Source organism: Myotis brandtii, unplaced genomic scaffold (assembly GCF_000412655.1).
Source record: "Myotis brandtii unplaced genomic scaffold, ASM41265v1 scaffold802, whole genome shotgun sequence".
Taxonomy (NCBI): domain Eukaryota; kingdom Metazoa; phylum Chordata; class Mammalia; order Chiroptera; family Vespertilionidae; genus Myotis; species Myotis brandtii.
In genome coordinates this window covers 465,705-483,810 of record NW_005371230.1, presented here as the reverse complement: position 1 = coordinate 483,810, position 18,106 = coordinate 465,705, and the positions used below count along the sequence as shown (strand labels likewise).

General features: G+C 40.8%; 2 protein-coding genes across 7 annotated transcripts in view; one reads left to right on the top strand and one right to left on the bottom strand.

The window, feature by feature from the left end:
- PRIMPOL (primase and polymerase (DNA-directed)) overlaps positions 1-9,511 on the top strand; it is a 41,298-nt gene extending 31,787 nt beyond the window's left edge. For 5 of the 6 annotated variants that reach the window (XM_005883856.2, XM_014531415.1, XM_014531412.1 and 2 more), the window contains 5 exons: positions 1,446-1,535; positions 1,613-1,721; positions 6,827-6,909; positions 6,991-7,037; positions 9,113-9,511. In XM_005883856.2, the coding sequence (XP_005883918.1) occupies positions 1,446-1,535; positions 1,613-1,721; positions 6,827-6,909; positions 6,991-7,037; positions 9,113-9,364 (581 nt within the window). In that variant the 3' untranslated portion in view covers positions 9,365-9,511. The remainder of the gene's footprint in view (positions 1-1,445; positions 1,536-1,612; positions 1,722-6,826; positions 6,910-6,990; positions 7,038-9,112) is intronic. The other variant, XM_014531413.1, reaches the window with a different exon arrangement.
- Positions 8,865-18,106, bottom strand: part of CENPU (centromere protein U) — a 30,382-nt gene continuing 21,140 nt past the window's right edge. The window contains exons 8-14 of the mRNA XM_014531417.1: positions 16,294-16,402; positions 14,478-14,556; positions 14,232-14,279; positions 13,134-13,195; positions 11,995-12,151; positions 9,727-9,942; positions 8,865-9,106 (exon numbers count right to left, since the gene is read on the bottom strand). Of these exons, the coding sequence (XP_014386903.1) occupies positions 9,829-9,942; positions 11,995-12,151; positions 13,134-13,195; positions 14,232-14,279; positions 14,478-14,556; positions 16,294-16,402 (569 nt within the window). The 3' untranslated portion in view covers positions 8,865-9,106; positions 9,727-9,828. The remainder of the gene's footprint in view (positions 9,107-9,726; positions 9,943-11,994; positions 12,152-13,133; positions 13,196-14,231; positions 14,280-14,477; positions 14,557-16,293; positions 16,403-18,106) is intronic.

Here is an 18,106-nt window from a genome sequence, read left to right as displayed (position 1 = left end):
TGCCTGCCTGATCGCCCCTAACCGCCTCTGCCTGCCTGCCTAATCATCCCTAACTGCTCTTCCCTGCCTGCCTGATCACCCCTAACTGCTCTCCCCTGCCGGCCTGATCGCCCCTAACCACCTCTGCCTTGGCCCCTGCCACCGTGGCTTTCTCCAGAAGGACAGCTAGTCTATTGGTCTAATTAGCATATTACCCTTTTATTAGTATAGATTTTGGGCTATTATTATTTATAATAGTGAAAAACTGAAAACAATCGATAAGTGTACAACAAAATGGAATTGGTTCCATAATATAAAATTCTCTGAAGTCATTTAATTAAAATTTATAAAGTCTAATATAATATGGGAAGTATCCACTTATGATGTTGAGAGAAAAAGTAGACTCAAATTATATGTTGAGGTATGATCACAAGTTTTAAAAAATATGAATAACCTATTATATGACTAACAGTTATTTGAAGACATTGTTTTGGAGTTTCTCTTATTTATGCTTTAATATATTTCCAAATTTTTTCCAGTCAGATATATTACTTTTGTAAGTGAAATACAGGCTTTATTTTTAGAAAAGTAGATTATTCTATCTTTAAATGTTGAATGGGATTGTAAATAATTTATTCTAAATTATTCCAGTAGACACTTAGATACAAAATGTAGCTGAATGACCTGCATCTAAAGACCACCAGAGAACACACTGTGTTGAGCAAGCCAAGTGTATTACTGTTCACAGCGATGGAGAATGCACACCATAGGGAGCCACGGGGCATCTCAGTAAAGGGTGTTAGGATTCGGACTTAAGTTAGGGTCTTTTGAGGAGGGCCCATCAGGGAAAGTTCTATGATGAATATTGAGAAATCTTACCTAGAAAGCAGGCAGACTTCAGGGAGACTAAAGCTGTAACCAGGTAAGAAACAGCAGTTAATTATGTTAGACACGATAAGGGTGTATTTGATCATTTCTTTGGCTTGGAAAATGTCCGTTCGTTTTGTCTGTGTTCAGACATGTGTTCATTTTTGTCTTGAATCATCATCGCCACAGAATGACCTCATCTGATGCTGAAGTTCTGTGAAATAGTTTATGATGAAAAGAACACGAGGGCTGAGCTGTGGTGCCCAGCCACCTGGTAGCTACACCCAAGCCCACCTCATAGGACCAGGCAGCTCCTGGGTGTAAGGGACTGTGCTTCCTTATTAGAGTGAAGAAAGCAATTGATATGATTATACATGCTTTTGGTAATCATTAGTTGACATTTGGCTTAATTGAGAGGTTTAAATTTTACTTGCTTGTAGGAAAATAAAAATCCATGACTGATTAAAAGGAACATTGCAAAAAGGGGAGATTGGGAACCAAGGGGGAGGAGTTAACCCAAAATTATACTAAACAACTTAAATCAAAACTTCTCAACTTTAACCATTATCATTTATAATTAATTTTTCTCTCTGTTGCAGTAGAAAACATTGAAGGTTTTCAGGCCTCGCCCTACCCTGAAATTGATCAATTTGTTCTTTCTTTGGTGAATAAAAATGGCATTAAAGGAGGTAAAGACAATTTTATTTTTTATTAACTGTTTTATGATAGAGTAAAAATGCCTTTAGAAACATTATTTGCATTTTAGGGATTCGGCGTTGGAACTACTTTTTTCCAGAAGAATTATTGGTTTATGACATTTGTAAATATCGCTGGTGTGGAAACATTGGAAGAGCCCACAAGAGTAATAATATCATGTAAGTAATATTGTTTATTAATAAGTTCTACATTTTAACCAATATTTTTAATATTTATAATTTTTAAAGTTAAAAATTATTGTTTTTATAATCTATATATATAAAAGGCTAAGTTGATTCACGCATACGCAATACAATAAAGCTCTCCGTGGCGCCACACGCATGTTTCGATCTGTCATTGTCGATCGTGAATTTGGTTGACGCTTCTATTATAGAGAAAGGGTGAATAGAATAGTGATATTAAAATATTTCTTCTAATTAATTTCCTTTCAATGTGCACGAATTCGTGCACCAGGCCACTAGTTTAGTTATAATTCAATTTATGTTTAGTTTGTGTTATAACATTTAATTTGAATATTTTAATTACAACCTTCCACCTAGCACTTATCATCTTCATTTGTACTTTACTTAGTAAAATAATCTCGTAGATAGTATAACCTTTAGAGGACTAAGGTAGGATGCAGTGGGGCTAAAAGAAATGAGACAGATGATGAACAATGGTGGAAGGTCTCTCTCCTACTGCAGGTGGCCCATGACACCTTATGGAGGCAAAAGTGCAATGGAACAATTTGGACAAGAAGGAAACTTCTCAGTGTTAGGAGTTGGAGTGCAGGTTATGTTTATGTGTTCAAGACACAGAATGGCATAGAAGGAAACCACTGTTTACTGAATGCTTGCTGTCCATGCCAGGCCCTGTTTTAATCCCCTGGCAAAGGAGAGGAAGTAAAGGATGAAGTAAAACCAGAAACAGAATTTTAAACAATAAAAGGATATGGTTAGAATAGGGATAGAGTAGAAACCCAGTAGTTATGTTATATAAGAAATTGTGCTGTTTATCTATTTACTGTCAGAGCTGAGACCTCTGTATGTCCAGCACATACAGCACATGTACCAGACATGAGAACATGTCACACAGCAGCTGCTGGAAAACCAGAAAGCATGCTGGGAGCATGATTGTGTGCTGTACTGCACACGTAGCTTAATTCATTAAACAATTTCAGAACTATGCTCAACACACAACACTGTAACATAGCAAAACACAAAGGAAGATATCACCCCTAGTCCCTGAACCAGTGATAACTATGGTTATGGTTTTGGTGTATTTTTCTATGCATATAAGTTTACCAGAAAATTATCATCCATATACAGTATATGACCATCTTTTAACTTTCTGAAATTGTTGGCTTGCTATATCTTTCTTTCTGAAGGATTACTAGTATTATGTATCCATAATCTACTTTTCCTTAACTGTGAAGTACACATAGAAGAGTGTACCATGTACATGTGCATTTTACAGACTAACACTTGCCACTGCTGCCCCCCACTGGAAGAGCAGAACTTGGCCAAACCTCAGAAGCATCTTGTGGGCCCAACCCCAATTTATTCCTCTTTGGACCTCAGAGACAATAGCTATTATCCTGAATTTTGTGTTAGTTTTTCCCTTGCTTTCTGAACATTTTTTTCCCATATGTATTTGTATCCCCAAACAGTATATCATTTCATCTTAGATTATTTTTAACGTTATGTAAATTGCATCCTTTGACTTACTTTTTGGTCAGCATTGCATTAGTGAGGTTCATCTATACTGCATGTAGCTGTTGCTCACTTAGCATTATTGTATAATAGGTCACTATATAAATATGCCAGCTTATCTGTCCTATGGACATGTCGCTTTCTGTGATGAATAATGAAGCTACCCATGTGCTTATGCATATTGCCTAATGCACACGAGTTTCTCAAAATATGTATCTGAAAATAGTTGCTGTCATAGAATATGCACGTACTTAATTTTACTAGGTAATAATTATTTTCCCTACTGGCCATGCTAATTATACTCCCACCAGCAGTGTTTTCAGATTTCCTCCTGCTCCATATTCTCACCAAAACTTTAGTATTGTTAGGTTTAAAACATTTGGTTGGCTAATCTGGTGGGTGTAAAATATTGTAGTTTCATATGAATTTCCCTGGTTACTAGTGAATTTGAGGAGTGCATTGTCAAACCACACTCAGGAATCTGAGATTCCTACCCAGTGTCAAGCTTTACTGAAAGAGACAAGGAGTCAGAGGCACAGGTGAAGCAGACTGAGGCCGGGGACACCTGGCAGGTCTCCCGGGTCCTTCCTGCACTGATGCTCTCTGACTCAGGTTAAAAGCTGAGGCAGAGCCCAGCCAGTGTGGCTCAGTGGTTGAGCATAGACCTATGAACCAGGAGGTCATGGTTTGATTCCCGGTCAGGCACATGCCCAGGTTGTGGCTCGATCCCCAGTGTGAGGTCTGCAGGAGGCAGCTGACCAATGATTCTCTCTCCTCATTGATGATTCTCCCTCCCTTCCTCTTTGAAATCAATAAAAATATATTTTTTAAAAAGAAGAAAGCAAGCTGAGGCAGAAGTGAGCAGTCACCGCACACAGCAGGGAGCACTGAGGTGGTGAAACATCTACATGTTATACTTAGTTACATAGCATGTGACATTCTCAGGAAACGGTGCCTCATAATCCATGGACTAGGTTTAGTTGCTGTATGCAGAAATCAGAAATGTCTTGCAAAGAGCATTCTGTGGATAAGGACTCTGCCTAGCAGACAGCATTGGTACAGAGGTTCCCAGACTTAGATCAAGGTGCCCTTAGATTCTTGGTAATTTCTTCACATTGATCCGAGGCCTAAGAAATATCTAAGTTCTGTTCGTGAAATAGTTTCAGACAGCTTCCAGTTTTTGCTCTAACAATTTGGTAGCTCTTTGAAAAAACAATATTCATCAATTTGTATATGTACACATAGTGGAATGATCACCACAGTTAAATCAATGTCACCATAGTTACAAAAATTTTTTATGAGGAAAGCCTTTAAGATTTACTCTCTTAGCAACTTTCAAATATGCAGGATATCATTCTTAACCATAGTCTATGCTCTTTGTTATATCCCCATGACTAACCTATAACTGGGAGTTTGTAGCTTTGACCCTTCTTTAATACAATCACTGTTAAGGGGATGTGTGTGTCCTCCTGAGCATCGCATAACCTCTTAAACACTGCCACCCCCACCATTGTCTCCTTCCACATTGACGTTTATGGTTCTTTTATCACAGCCACACCAAAAAGCCCAGCACTGCAAACACAGGGCGCCAGGGAAAGGGTTGAAGGGTGATGCAATATTAAAGCCCCAAACTGCAAGCAGTTGCAGGGTGCTTGGCAGATATCCAGGCACCATTTCCCTAGAAAGATGTAAATGTCCTGTTTGCCGCGGGCTCTGGTCCCTGGGAACTGCAGCTTCGGTTGTTCCTAGGAAGTCTGTCACTGGACTGTCTATGAGGCAGTGAGACTGGCTGGCCTGCATTTTTCTCTCCTGGGTTCATGTCTGACTACCCTGTGGTGGAATATTAGCCATTTATGTTTCATTTTTAAAACAAATATATTTTATTGATTTTTTACAGAGAGGAAGGGAGAGGGATAGTTAGAAACATCGATAAGAGAGAAACATTGATCAGCTGCCTCCTGCACAGCCCCCACTGGGGATGTGCCTGCAACCAAGGTACATGCCCTTGACTGGAATCGAACCTGGGACCCTTCAGTCCACAGGCCGACGCTCTATCCACTGAGCCAAACCAGCCAGGGCTATGTTTCATTTTTTATGAAGTGTGGGATGATTTTACACTACTTAAATTTAGTCGTTATAGGATTGCTTTAGTTTGCTTAGTTTGGTATATTTCTATCTAGTATTTTGTCTACTTTACCAAAGTTTTCAATTTAACTGGCAAAAGTTCATAATATTCTTATATTTTTAGTATAATTTACACTTGTAGTTACATCTGCAATTTCTAATAACATTTGTATGTATACCTTATTTATTTTTTAAATTAATCTCACAAGAAATTTACCAATTTCCGCATTTTGGCCCTTTGTTAATTTTTAAAAATTTTTGTTACTTCCTGCCTTTTCTCTTATTAGGATTTTTTCTATTGTTCATTTTCCAATGTTACTCATTTGTTTTAGCCGTTAATTTTTGTAAATAAGCTTTGAAGATCTGAAGTCCCTCTGTGATAACTTTAGGTCCATTTCACATATTTGAGTATGTCTTTTCAATTCCATTCAGTTCTAACCATTTACTAATTTCTACCATGATTTCTTTCTTGGGTCAACTGGTTATTTACAAGTTTTTTAATTTCTAATTATAGGTTTTTAGTAGCTATCTTTTTATTTCTAAACTTGCTTTGTGAAGAGGGAACATGTTGTATGAATGAATACTTTTCAATTTAGTAAGATTCACATTGTACCTAGCAGTCAATTTTTAAAAAATTTTTTAGCAATTTTTATAAATGTTTTATAAAGAGCTGCTTTTAATTATTTGAAGCAGTATTCATATATAACTATTACATCAAATCTGTTAATTGCTTTTTTAAATTTCAGAGAGAGGAAGGGAAAGGGAAGAGAGATAGAAACATCAATGATAGAGAATCACTGATCAGCTGGCTCCTGCACGCCCCCTACTGGGTATTGAGCCTGAAACCTGGGCATTGTGCACCCTGACTGGGAATCAAACTGTGACTTCCTGGTTCATGGGTTGACGCTCAATCACTGACCCACACTGGCCGAGCTGTTAATTGCTTTTTAATTATGTAATTCAAATTTCCTATATCCTTACTGATTGGTTATTTGTTGTGTCACTTACCAAAAGAATGTTTTTTTAAAAATCTCAACTTATGGTAAAAGGTTTGTTTATCCTTAAAATTGTCAATTTTGCTCACAAGCAGGATGGGGCAAAAGTAGGTTTACAGTTGAGTATGTGAAACACCGAGTTTACTATTGTATTATTTTCCATATGAAAACTGTAAACCTACTTTTGCCCCACCTGTACTTTGAAGCTATCTTAATTGGGTACAGAGTAGGAAATGTATTTTTTCTTGGGAGATGTATTTTTTTTGCCCGCAAGTCCACTTTGTGTGATATTTTCGGCAATCAGTTTTCTTTTGCTTGGTGTATATTTTTTACTTTTTAAATTTTTGTTTTCTCCATCTTTAAGAATTAGCATAGCTCTTATAAACAGCATGTAGCTGAATTTTATTTTCTATCTATTCTGGCTATTAAGTAACTTTTTTTTTTAACATAAAGGATTTTGGTTGATCTGAAGAATGAAGTTTGGTATCAAAAATGTCATGACCCCATATGTAAAGCGGAAAACTTCAAATCTGACCGTGAGTTATTAAATTTTACATTTACCACCAAGTGAAGATTAGATGTCTGTGTAAAACAGTTTCACCCTCTTTCCGATTCAGGTTTTCCTTTACCTGCTGAAATATGCCTCCCTTTTCTTCTCAAAGAGGTAAGTGCAGATTTTAGTTTCTCTCCTGACTAATTAGCCCTTGGTACAACGTATAAAAGCTATGAGTAGTGTCCAAACGTATTCAGTTTTTACACACACTGTGGGAAACGAGGTGTAGTGCCGTTCATATCAGTGCACCGCACCGCATTCTTTTGCGCTGCTCCATATGTTAACCAGTCCCATGTGTGAGCAAAGTTTGTTTTGTTTCACAAAGTATACAAATACACTCATCTTTGTGTTTCTTTAAACCAAATAAATCTGCAGGAAGAATTTCTAGAAGTAGAATTATGTCAAAGGGAATGTACACATTTTAAATTGTGGTAGATTGCCAAACCAACATTTTTCCTTTTAAAACTTTCTTACCAAAATAATTTACATTCATTGTAGAAAATAGAAAATACATAAAAATTAAAAGGGGGAAAAATCATCCTCACTTATATATAGCATATAGCTGATGTAAATGTTTTGGTATGTATCTTCCAGAATTTGTATCTGAGTATGCATATATATGTGTGTGTGTAAATGTATACAATACACACACACACACACACATATATATATATATACACACACACATATATATAGTTTTGATAGTTTTGTAAGCTTTTATTCCTAAACTATCAGAAATATTTTCAATAATATTACCAAATTGCTCTCCACTTCAGTTTATGAGAGCACCTGCTACCCTACATTTTTGCCTTCTAATGTTTACCAACCTACTACGCAAAAAAGTGGTATTTTAGTTTTTACTTTACATTTCTTAATTTAATAATGAAGTTGAACTTTTTTCAGATTTAATAGATTGCCTATAACTGTCCACTTTTCTTCTATGTGGCCTTAAGTACTCTTGCCATGTTATCTTCCAGACTTTTTATTGGTTGGTCTCCCCACCACCCATCTATCAGCCTTGTCCTTGAGTGTTATGGTTAGAATAAAAGTTAGCCAATATAAGCTAAGTAAGTGCTTAGAAATGTAGAGTCTCATTCTTGGTCTCTAGAAGCTGGACTAAATAGCTGGTAGCCAGAGTCTCTGATAAATTAATTTTTAAAAAATAAAAAAATAAACTGCCTCTAAGAGGAAGAATATCATCCTTGTTTTACCTGGAGTATTATTTTGAGCATGTTTATGGTTTCGGTGGGTCTGCTTATCTAGTCAAACCTCAAAAATGCCAGATGGAAGTACTGTTGGTATAGCGTTATCACTGCTGTATAAATGGTTTCGGTTTTAAACTTATGTCTTTGTCATTTGGGGCTTCTATAACCACAGACCAGGTGGCTTCTGAACAGCAGACATTACTGCTCAGTTTTGGACGCTGGGAAATCTCAGATCAAGGTGCTGCCTGATGAGAGCCAGCTTCCCGGGTCAGAGAGATGCAGCTGTTATGTTGCACCTGTTTCTACGTCCCAGACAGAAGGGAGGGTTCTTGGGGGTCTCTTAAGGGCACTAATCCTATTAATGAGGGCTCTACCCTTATGATGTAGTCCAGTCCCAAACGCCTCACTTCTAAATACCATCGTGTGGGGTGTTAGGATTTAACAGTCAATTTTAACAAATCTCTTGAAAGAAGGCTGCAAACTTCAAACCCTTCATCTCTTAATATGTAAGCATGTAGCTGGAGAATAAGAGCATTTTATTAAATTCAGAAAATTTAATGTTGACACAATACTATTATCTAATATACAATCCAGTCACATTTTGACAATTGTCTAAACTGTTTCTTTAAGTCTGTTCAGATAGATCTACTTTCCAATTTGCCTTCAGCTGGGCTATCCACTTTAAAAAAAAAAAAATCAACCTAGCCCTGCTGTAGGCCACCTGTTTTTATTGAACAGGATGTATCGTAGGAACTGCAGGCATTTCCAGTATGTTCTGGCGACAGTGGCAGCAATATTTGAACAAAAGAGTTCACTCTCAAGGTGATGGTATCAAAGACACCACCATGTAGCATATTCACTTGGATATCTGCTGTACTGGTTTTATACCTTAGTCCAACACAGGTTGCTCCATGAAATCATCACATATTCTGAATGAATACAGTGTTTTCTTCTATCCCGTCCTTCTCTTTGGAACTAAAGGAAGAAGAGTTTACAACACAGGAAACCATGAACGATGGGACCCAGAGCCTTCATGTGCCATCATCCAGCGCATCGTCAGGAGGTGTGTGCTCTGACCCTGACTGGGACAGTGGCCCTGATGATACTTATTTCTTGGAAGCTACTGAGGATGCTGAATTAGCAGAAGCTGCAGAGAACAGCCTTCCCAGTTATAATGGTGGAGTGGATGAAATTCCTGACGAAGTAATTGTGGAAGTATTACAGAATAGCTAATTACCTATGCACTTATAACCAGGTTGTAATTTGCCTAAAGATAGATTAAATTACAGTAACGTGTTAAATCTGTTAAGATCAACTAAATTTTATCATTTTGCTTTCCAATTCTTGGTTTTTACTGAAGTAAACCAGTTTTATTGAAAATTAGATTCAGTGTACTTAAATTCAGTAGAAATCTCTTATTGATTAACCAAAGTTAGTCTGTATGCACATCAGCTAATTTTGCGTATTTATAGGTTAACTTATCACTCAGGACACTAACCTGGCAAGTTAATTATGTCCTCTCGAGCTACTGTACAGTCAAACTGGTGACACGGCCGCACACCAGCCTGAACAACTAGACACGTTTACTTTCTTACATCTATCAAGAGTGTTGCTTCAGCAATAGGCAGGAGCTTCGGAAGGCAGCAGGAGCGTGGGACTCATCTGTACCCAGGCAGGCACGTTCTAGCAGACTGGTCTCATTTCTGGGCAAGGAGTTTCTCCAATTGATGGTTGATATTTTGCAGATGGCTTTCGGCTCCTAAGAGAGTTCTTTCTTTGAATAACAGCGCTGGGAGGCTGGATGAGTCATACTGTTGAAGGAAAATCATTTAGATGAACAAATACTAATAACTTTTATATTATAACCCTATTTGTTCCACACAGCTCAATTTCGATTTTAATAGAGCTAGCCATTAACTACGCATCTTTTGAGGTAGGATCGTTCATTTTGTTTTAACCCATTTTCTTAGGACATAATTGATAAATAGGTTTCAAGGGAACTGTTCTGCAAGGCTTGAGTTGACCTCATACCAGACCAGTTGTTCAAAGAACTGTGGCCTTTGAATTATGGAAACAAGTCGCTAGATCTCGTCCTGTGTAAGGCAGGTTTACCTTCACTGTAAGAACCGATGGAATGAGCACTCCAGGCTCATAAAAGTGAAAGTTCATGAAGGAAAAAAGCCATCACCTGGAGAAATTACTTACGGGGAAGATCAATTGAATGTCTTAAAAGTTGCCAATCCAAATTTCTTAATGATTAAAAAAATTAGAATACAAACCCAAAATAAAATAGAAAAAAAAAACCCAACTCTTGATTTTATAATAATTAGCAAAGCCAAACTTCATGTTGTAAACTGTATCTATGGGAGAGGAACTAAATTCCCCTTACAGAATTTTATAATTATGATTGTTGTTTAATGTGATTTTCTGAGACATGAAAATTGAGCAGAAAAGCTGCCAGACTATACCATTCACATAATAATGGAATTAAGTTACATATTTGAGAACCTAAGGTGTTCGAGCTACCAGGAGGCACCTGCTCTCAGGGAGGGGTGAAGGGGAAGAACTAACATTTGGTACTAGAGCTTTAGTTTAGGAAAAGAGGTAAGATATATACCCAAGTAACTATACTCTATAAACAAAAAGGACAGGTGCTGCAACAGAAACAGAGTAATGTATTCAAACAAGGTAGAGTCACTATCTCAGTTTCAATTTCTCCACGTTTAGTAGCTAAATCTCCAAGTCCATATGACAAGCTTTAAACTAGTTGGGTACTGTCACAGGAAAAAATAACATAAAAATGTTCTATTTCCAGATCTTTAACCTAGAAATAAACCTTATTGTAGGAGGATTAACTTTTAGACCAGTGTCAAAACCTAAAATTGGACCTGGCTGGGTGTCTCAGTTGCTTGGAGTGCCGTTCCACACACCAGAAGGTTGCAGGTTCAATCTCTGGTTGGGACACGTAAGGGAGGCAGTTGATTGATGTTTCTCTCTCTCCCTCTCTCTCTAAAAATCAATGAATATGTCCTTGAATGAGAATTAAAAAAAACAAAAACCTTAAAATTGGATTTAGAAGTGAAGAATAAAATATGGTCATAAGCTATAGGTACATGATACATATAAATTTTCTTTCTGAAACTTAAATATTCCTATTAATATGAGCCGATTCTCATAACAGTAGCAAAGTCTGCAGCAAAAATCCAGAAGCAACTATAAAATTTATTAAAACAATCTATCACACTTTCTTCTACTATATTTCCTTTTTATCTTTTTCAACTTCTAATATTACACCTACCATTTTATGGGATAATGACTTGTTTTTCAAATAAAAAAACATCCTACAAACAGGCCTGTCTTTAAAACATGTCTGGGTGGTCTTATGATAACAATTACAATAAAGCCTAGTTGTTCATTTGAAATTTGTACAAACAGGTTACTTCCTTGAATGGGATTTGGTTCTCTGAAATGTAAATCTCTCTATATAAAAGCCTAATATGCAGTGTCCCCTCAGGAGTTTGACCGCTTGCTATGATGTGCGCTGACCATCATGGGGTGGCGTGGAACAAAGGTAGGCCCCGGCCGGCACTGCAGCCGGCAGCCACTAGGGACCCTACCTGTGTACAAATTTCGTGCACTGGGCCTCTAGTGCCTTTATAAAATAGGTGTTTCAGGAGCCTTCTCTACTCCTCTAGCCTTAAAGAGCTAAAGCAACAATGATCAAACACATTTTCAAGGATTTAGAGCGATGCGGTTTTGAGTAGACTGTTATGTTGCATCTACATTTCTCAAGTCCTCATAGCTTCTGGTACTCACATGCAAGGCCAGCTTCTGAAGCACAGTGAAAAGTAAACAGAACTTACCGTTTCCTTTACATTTGGTTGTCTCTCCTGAATATTTGAATAATCTTGATGAAGCTGCTTTAAATTAGATAAGAAACATGCTGCATTCTTCAGAGAAGATTTTCTCTCCTTAAGTTCATCATATTTTGTTTGTAGTTGTTTGAGCTGTGGTTCTAAACTAAAGCAAAAAAAAAAACCACACACAAAAAAGTTTCCCTAAAAATAAATGATATAGAATAGTAACAGTCTACATAAAGTGTATGAGCCTGAGTTGTGGATATACTGAGTGAAGTTAGAAAAAACAGGGGTGGTGGACTGGATAGTTTAAGGCATGTTTGGCTCTGAAATTATGAATGTGTGAAAGATTCTAGATTTTCTGTTTAAAACTCTGAAATATGATGCACAATGAAGTCCACAGAAGAATATGCCCTATATCAGCAGTTGCCAACGTGTGGTCCGGAGACCACTGGTGGTCCGTGAGGTCCGAAAGGTTGGCGACCACTGCCTATATAGCCTAAAACTCATTTTTAGGGTCTTGGGAACTATGGGATTAAAAGCCTCAGGCAGGAATAGACAGGCAACAGCAAAAGCATGGACAAAAAGCCTTCTTTTTGCCCTTTCTATCACAATCTTGTCCATTTCCAAGGTCCAAAAATACCCAGGGGGCGGGAGGAACTGCCCCCGTGCCTGGGGAAACGGCTTTCTCTTGGTGGCTTACTTCCCAAAGCTTGGGGATGGATCTGCACGAGTGTCACCACAGTACATGCTGCGACAGTACGTCAACAACCGTGAACACACAGCACTTCCTGTATACTTATCCATTTGGTTCTCACAACTCTGTGAGGGGAAGGTCTTATGCTTATTTACAAATGAAGGCGCGAGGCCCTGGGAGGTTAAGTAACCCGCCCACGGTTGTGCAGCCCGTAGGTGGCAGAGCCTGGATTCAAACCCAGGCAGTTTGGTTCTGGAGTCTATGCAGCCCAGGCTGCGTTCTGATGGCAGATCAGTGCTGATTCTCCTTTGCTAAAAGCTGCTCCGGTTCTGCAGCTCCTGAGCTCCAGGCAAACCTGGGGTTCACACAGCCCAGCAGCAGATTCTCTAGCCCATGGGCATGTCCCAGTCCCTCTAGGCAAGTCCTCAGGCTTCTGACGTTCTCTTACCAAAGCAGTTCATCCTGGACTTCAACCAAACGCTGCCTTTTCTTTTCAATATCTGAAATCGTCTAAGTAACACAGAAATTCCTTTGTTAAATTAAGTTCACAAATATTTGAGTGCCACCAAGTATACTGTGGTACAGTGGAAGTACAGTGGGAAACAAGACCCCATTCTTTCCATCATGGAACTTTTCGGGAAAAGAGACGTTACATACAAACAGTATGTGATTACAACTTCTGACCATGTGCTCTGAAGGGAAGCAGGGAACTCTGGGAGAAGAGCAGGGCTATTTACTCCAGGGCTTTAAAGATGTGTGGGCCAGAGCTTCACTGAGACACAGAGAAGTTTCGGTTTTACCTAGGCACACTAGGAAACATTGGAACGGGTTGGCAGGGTCGGGGTACACTTTTAGGAAGAACATTTCAGTATAATCAACTTTATTCCTGTAGCCAGCACTCTGAGTGACTACGTAATACTCCACTGCTGGGCATTCAGACTGTTCCCACGTACAGGCAATGCAGAGTTGACCAGAGATTAAAGCGATAGGATAAAACAGGGGCAACGCCTTGTCATCACTGGCAGGAAAAGGTGTATGTTTCCAACCCATTTCTACCGTAAAGGCAGAGGGGCAGCTGCCCTTTCACTCCCGATTCATGCAAGTTTAGAGCCAGAACCTCGGGGTCATTGGGTCCATAAACAGACGGGGCCTAGGCTCCTGGCTTTCCTCCTGGCACACCTGCTGGCGGACAGTTTTCAGGCAGTGCAACACTCGAGCAGCCGAGCCAGGACAGGAAATGAGCTCTCCTCACCCTCAACCCGTGTTCTCCCAGGCTGTCCGTCACCTGGGATGTGGGACAGCTCTTTACTCTAAAGGCTTTGCTTGTTCACATCCACGAAAGTGATAAACATGCATTACTCAGGCCTTACCCATTTGGGGCTTCATAGCCATTTCCCTTCCTTAGCGTGCACTAACAGTACTCAACCACAAGACCAGCCAGATAAAAGCCAGACTAAAAAGATAAACACCTTATACACATGGAAGGGCATAAAACCCCGGCAAGTCTCTACTCGGCGACATGAGCTTCTAATCACAAGTGATTTACCTTAGCATTCCTCCTCCTCAGAGTTTTCAACATCTGGACTTCCGCAAGCTACACGAAACAAAATATCCGCATGACATTTTCCAAAATTAAATGTTAGTTTATAATATAATCACATTTATTTTAACACATGTGAAATACTGCTAATTCCCACACTGCCAGCACATGCAGTCCTTCCACAATATCTGTATGCTGCCTCGGGACTAGTAAAAAAGATTCAGACCAGAAAATGTGTGTCAGTGAACTTACCATTCTGATGAGTTCTTCTTTCATACTAGAATGGAATTTGCCAATTGCTTCCTGGCAAATTTTAGATTCTATATTTTGTCTGTAACAGAATTTTTAAAAAAAGGATCAAACTAGGTATCAAAGGATTGTGAAAGAGTGTGTTTCCTTTGCTTATCACATCAACACAATTTTACATAGAGCATTTTGAATATCTAGGAAGGCATGATCAGTCCTTCTCAGGCTTAAAAGTACTGGAAATGTCTCAACAAAAGAAAAAGAACAGGAAACACTTTTCCCTAAACCCTCGGGTATGTGGTCAGCTGCACATCCTGACCCTGGCCATGTCTGCAGGTGATGCCACGTGATGTGGACATGCGGTCTTCCTGCCCCCGATCCAATGACCAGCAGACTTCAGCCCCTACCTGCCTGCCTGCTAACAGCTGGAGAAGTACTTGTGTAACACATCTGGATTGACCAACAGGTAAGGAACCAAAAGCCAGCTGTCCAATTCTTGGAAAACTATAAAGCGGACCCTGAAAAAGACACTGACTCAGGACCTGGGACGAGAGAGAAGAGCGCAGTCTCCCAGCCTGGCTTCCTCATGGCGAGTGGCAGACGCACAGGGACCGAGTCAGCAGCCGACACGGCCAGGCTGCGGCTGGCCCCCTGCTCAGCCTGGGCACACAGGACGCTGTCCAGTGCCCTTGTGATGCTTCAGAAGCGACGAGTGCACAAGAGCAGGCTGCATCTTTCAGTACAGACCTTTGTATCAAAGTTCTCATGAAATGCGTGTTAACTAGTATTTCTAGTGGCATCAGCAAGACAGTGAAAGAGGAAGCCCCAGACCTCATTCCCCACAGGGAAACCAATATAGCAGCTCTATCAGGCCCCAAAGCCTTTATGTGCATTCCCAAAACCACTTAAAGAGCTGCAGTCTGCCAGGCAAGTGCAGGAACAGCCACACGGAAACACTTTCAATAATGACATAACCACACAGAAGCCAGAGGACTTGAACACTGACCCGACGGGAACTGAGAAACCTTTACAAACACTCCACCCAAAGCGGCGGAACGCACGTTCTTCTGCAGCGCACAGAACATGCCCATCACATCCCACATGTGAGGAGACAAAATAAGTCACCAGTTTAACAAGATGAAAATCATACCAAGTACTTTTTCAGACCACAATGGAATAAAACTAGAAATCATTAGCAAAAGGAAAATTTAAAAATATATGGAAATTAAACAACACAGTCTTGAACAATTAATGGGTCAAAGAAATATCAAGGGAAATTTAAAAATATCTTGACACAGCCATAGCCAGTTTGGTTCAGTGGACAGAGCATCAGCTGGCAGACTGAAGGGTCCTGGGTTTGATTCCGGTCAAGGGCATGTACCTCGGTTAGAGGCTTGTTCCCTGGCTCTGGTCGGGGGGTGTGCAGGAAGCAACCAATCCATGTGTCTCTTTCACATGGATGTTTCTCTCTGTGTCTCTCCCCCTCTCTCTAAAGATCAATGGGAAAATATCCTCAGGTGAGGATTAACAAAACAAAAAAAAAAAAAGAAAGCCTCACTATTTAAAAAGATGGGTATCACCAGTTCATGAGATTTGACAACATATTTGAAATAAAATAGGTTAATACAAAAATATAAACTAAAAAGTCACATATTTGGATATAAACATCCTACTAAATAATTCACAGGGTTAAAGAAAAATTATCATGGAAGTGTAAAAATCTGTAAAACTGAATAATGAAAATACTACATATCAAAAGCTGTGGGATAAGCAAAGGTGGTGTTCAGGGGAAACCGGGTACACACATCCCATCAACACTTACTTATACGCGGGGAGGGTTTCCTCAAATGCTGACAAAACAACATCTAAGTCCATGATGTCACTGCTTTGCTTTCCTTGTAGACACCAAATACGTGCACAGTCAGACATACCTAGAACATTAGGATAAACCAATGTTGTATGTGGCTTATCAATAATTTGGCTCTAGTCCAGGGCTCTGCAAGCCTTCAACAAAAATCATGCCACCAACTGCCCACTAGCTGCAGTTGAAGCAGCACATGGAGGAGACATACTCACTGCTCCTGCCCCAGCGCAGGTCCCAAAGCCCCGTCTATACCGTCACCCTAACTCAGTGGTTCTCAACCTTCCTAATGCCGCGACCCTTTAATACAGTTCCTCATGTTGTGGTGACCCCCAATTTCATTGTTACAAATTGAACATAATTAAAGCACAGTGATCAATCACAAAAACAATATGTAATTATATATGTGTTTTCCGATGGTCTTAGGCAACCCCTGTGAAAGGGTCGTTCGACCCCCAAAGGGATCGCGACCCCCAGGTTGAGAACCGCTGCCCTAACTGCTGTCTCAGTGGTTCCCCATTTTCACTTCCCATAAAGCAGCCCGAAGCACCGCTGCCTGTTCATTACTTTGCTGTGCCTTTATTTAATCGTCTAGCACCACTGGTCCAGAGCTCTTCTCTGTAGCCATACTTTCTTTTTTTACTCTACTTAATAGGCCACCTCTAGATCTCAAACAGATGCTCAGTGTACTGATTTAGACACTTGTAGTTATATATACACTAGAGGCCCGATGCACGAAATTCGTGCAAGAGTAGGCCTTCCTTTCCCCAGCTGCTGGCACCGGCTTCACTCTGGTACCCAGGACCCAGGCTTCCCTCTGGCCGCCGGCACGCAGGCTTCCCTCACAGAGGGAGGCCCCACCCACACGCCATAGTCTGCCAGTTAGTGGCCTGGGCCTCCCTTTGGGGCAATCGTGGAGCCCCCCGATTGATTGCCCCGCCAGCTGGTGGCCCGGGCAGCCTGGGCCTCCCTCTTTGGGGCGATTGTGGAGCCCTCCTATTGATCGTCCCGCCAGCTGGTGGCCCAGGCCTCCCTCTGTGGGGCGATGGCCAGGCCCCCAACCAATCACATTGCACCCGCCTTGGCTGGCCTGGTGCCAGTGGGTGTCATAACATGGTCACTCGGATGGTCGTTCCGCTGTTCAGCCATTCGGCCTGGGCGATCATGGGGCGATGGCCAGGCCCCCGACCAATCACATCACACCCGCCTTGCCTGGCCTGGCGCCAGTGGGTGTCATAACATGGTCACTCTGATGGTCGTTCCGCTGTTCAGCCATTCGGCCGATTTGCATATTGTGCTTTTATTATATAGGACTAGTGGCCCAGTGCACGAAATTCATGCATGGGGGGGTGTCCCTCAGCCCTCTCCAATCTGGGACCCCTTGGGGATGTCTGCTGGTTTAGCCCCAATCCCACACCAGCAGTTGGACACCCCTCTCACAATCTGGGACCGCTGGCTCCTAACCGCTCACCTACCTGCCTGCCTGATTGCCCCTAACCACTCTGTCTGCCAGCCTGCTCACCCCCAACTGGTCCCCCCTGCTGGCCTGCTCGCCCCAACTGCTCCCCCCCACTGGCCTGGTCACCCCCCAGTGCCCCCCCCTCCTGGCCTGATCACCCCTAACGGCCTCTGCCCTGCTACCATGGCTTTGTCCAGAAGGACGTCCGGAAGGTCTCCCGGAAGGTGTCCTGATCTAATTAGCATATTACCCTTTTATTAGTATAGACTAGAGGCCCGGTGCACAAAAATTTGTGCACTGGGGGGGGGGGGGGGG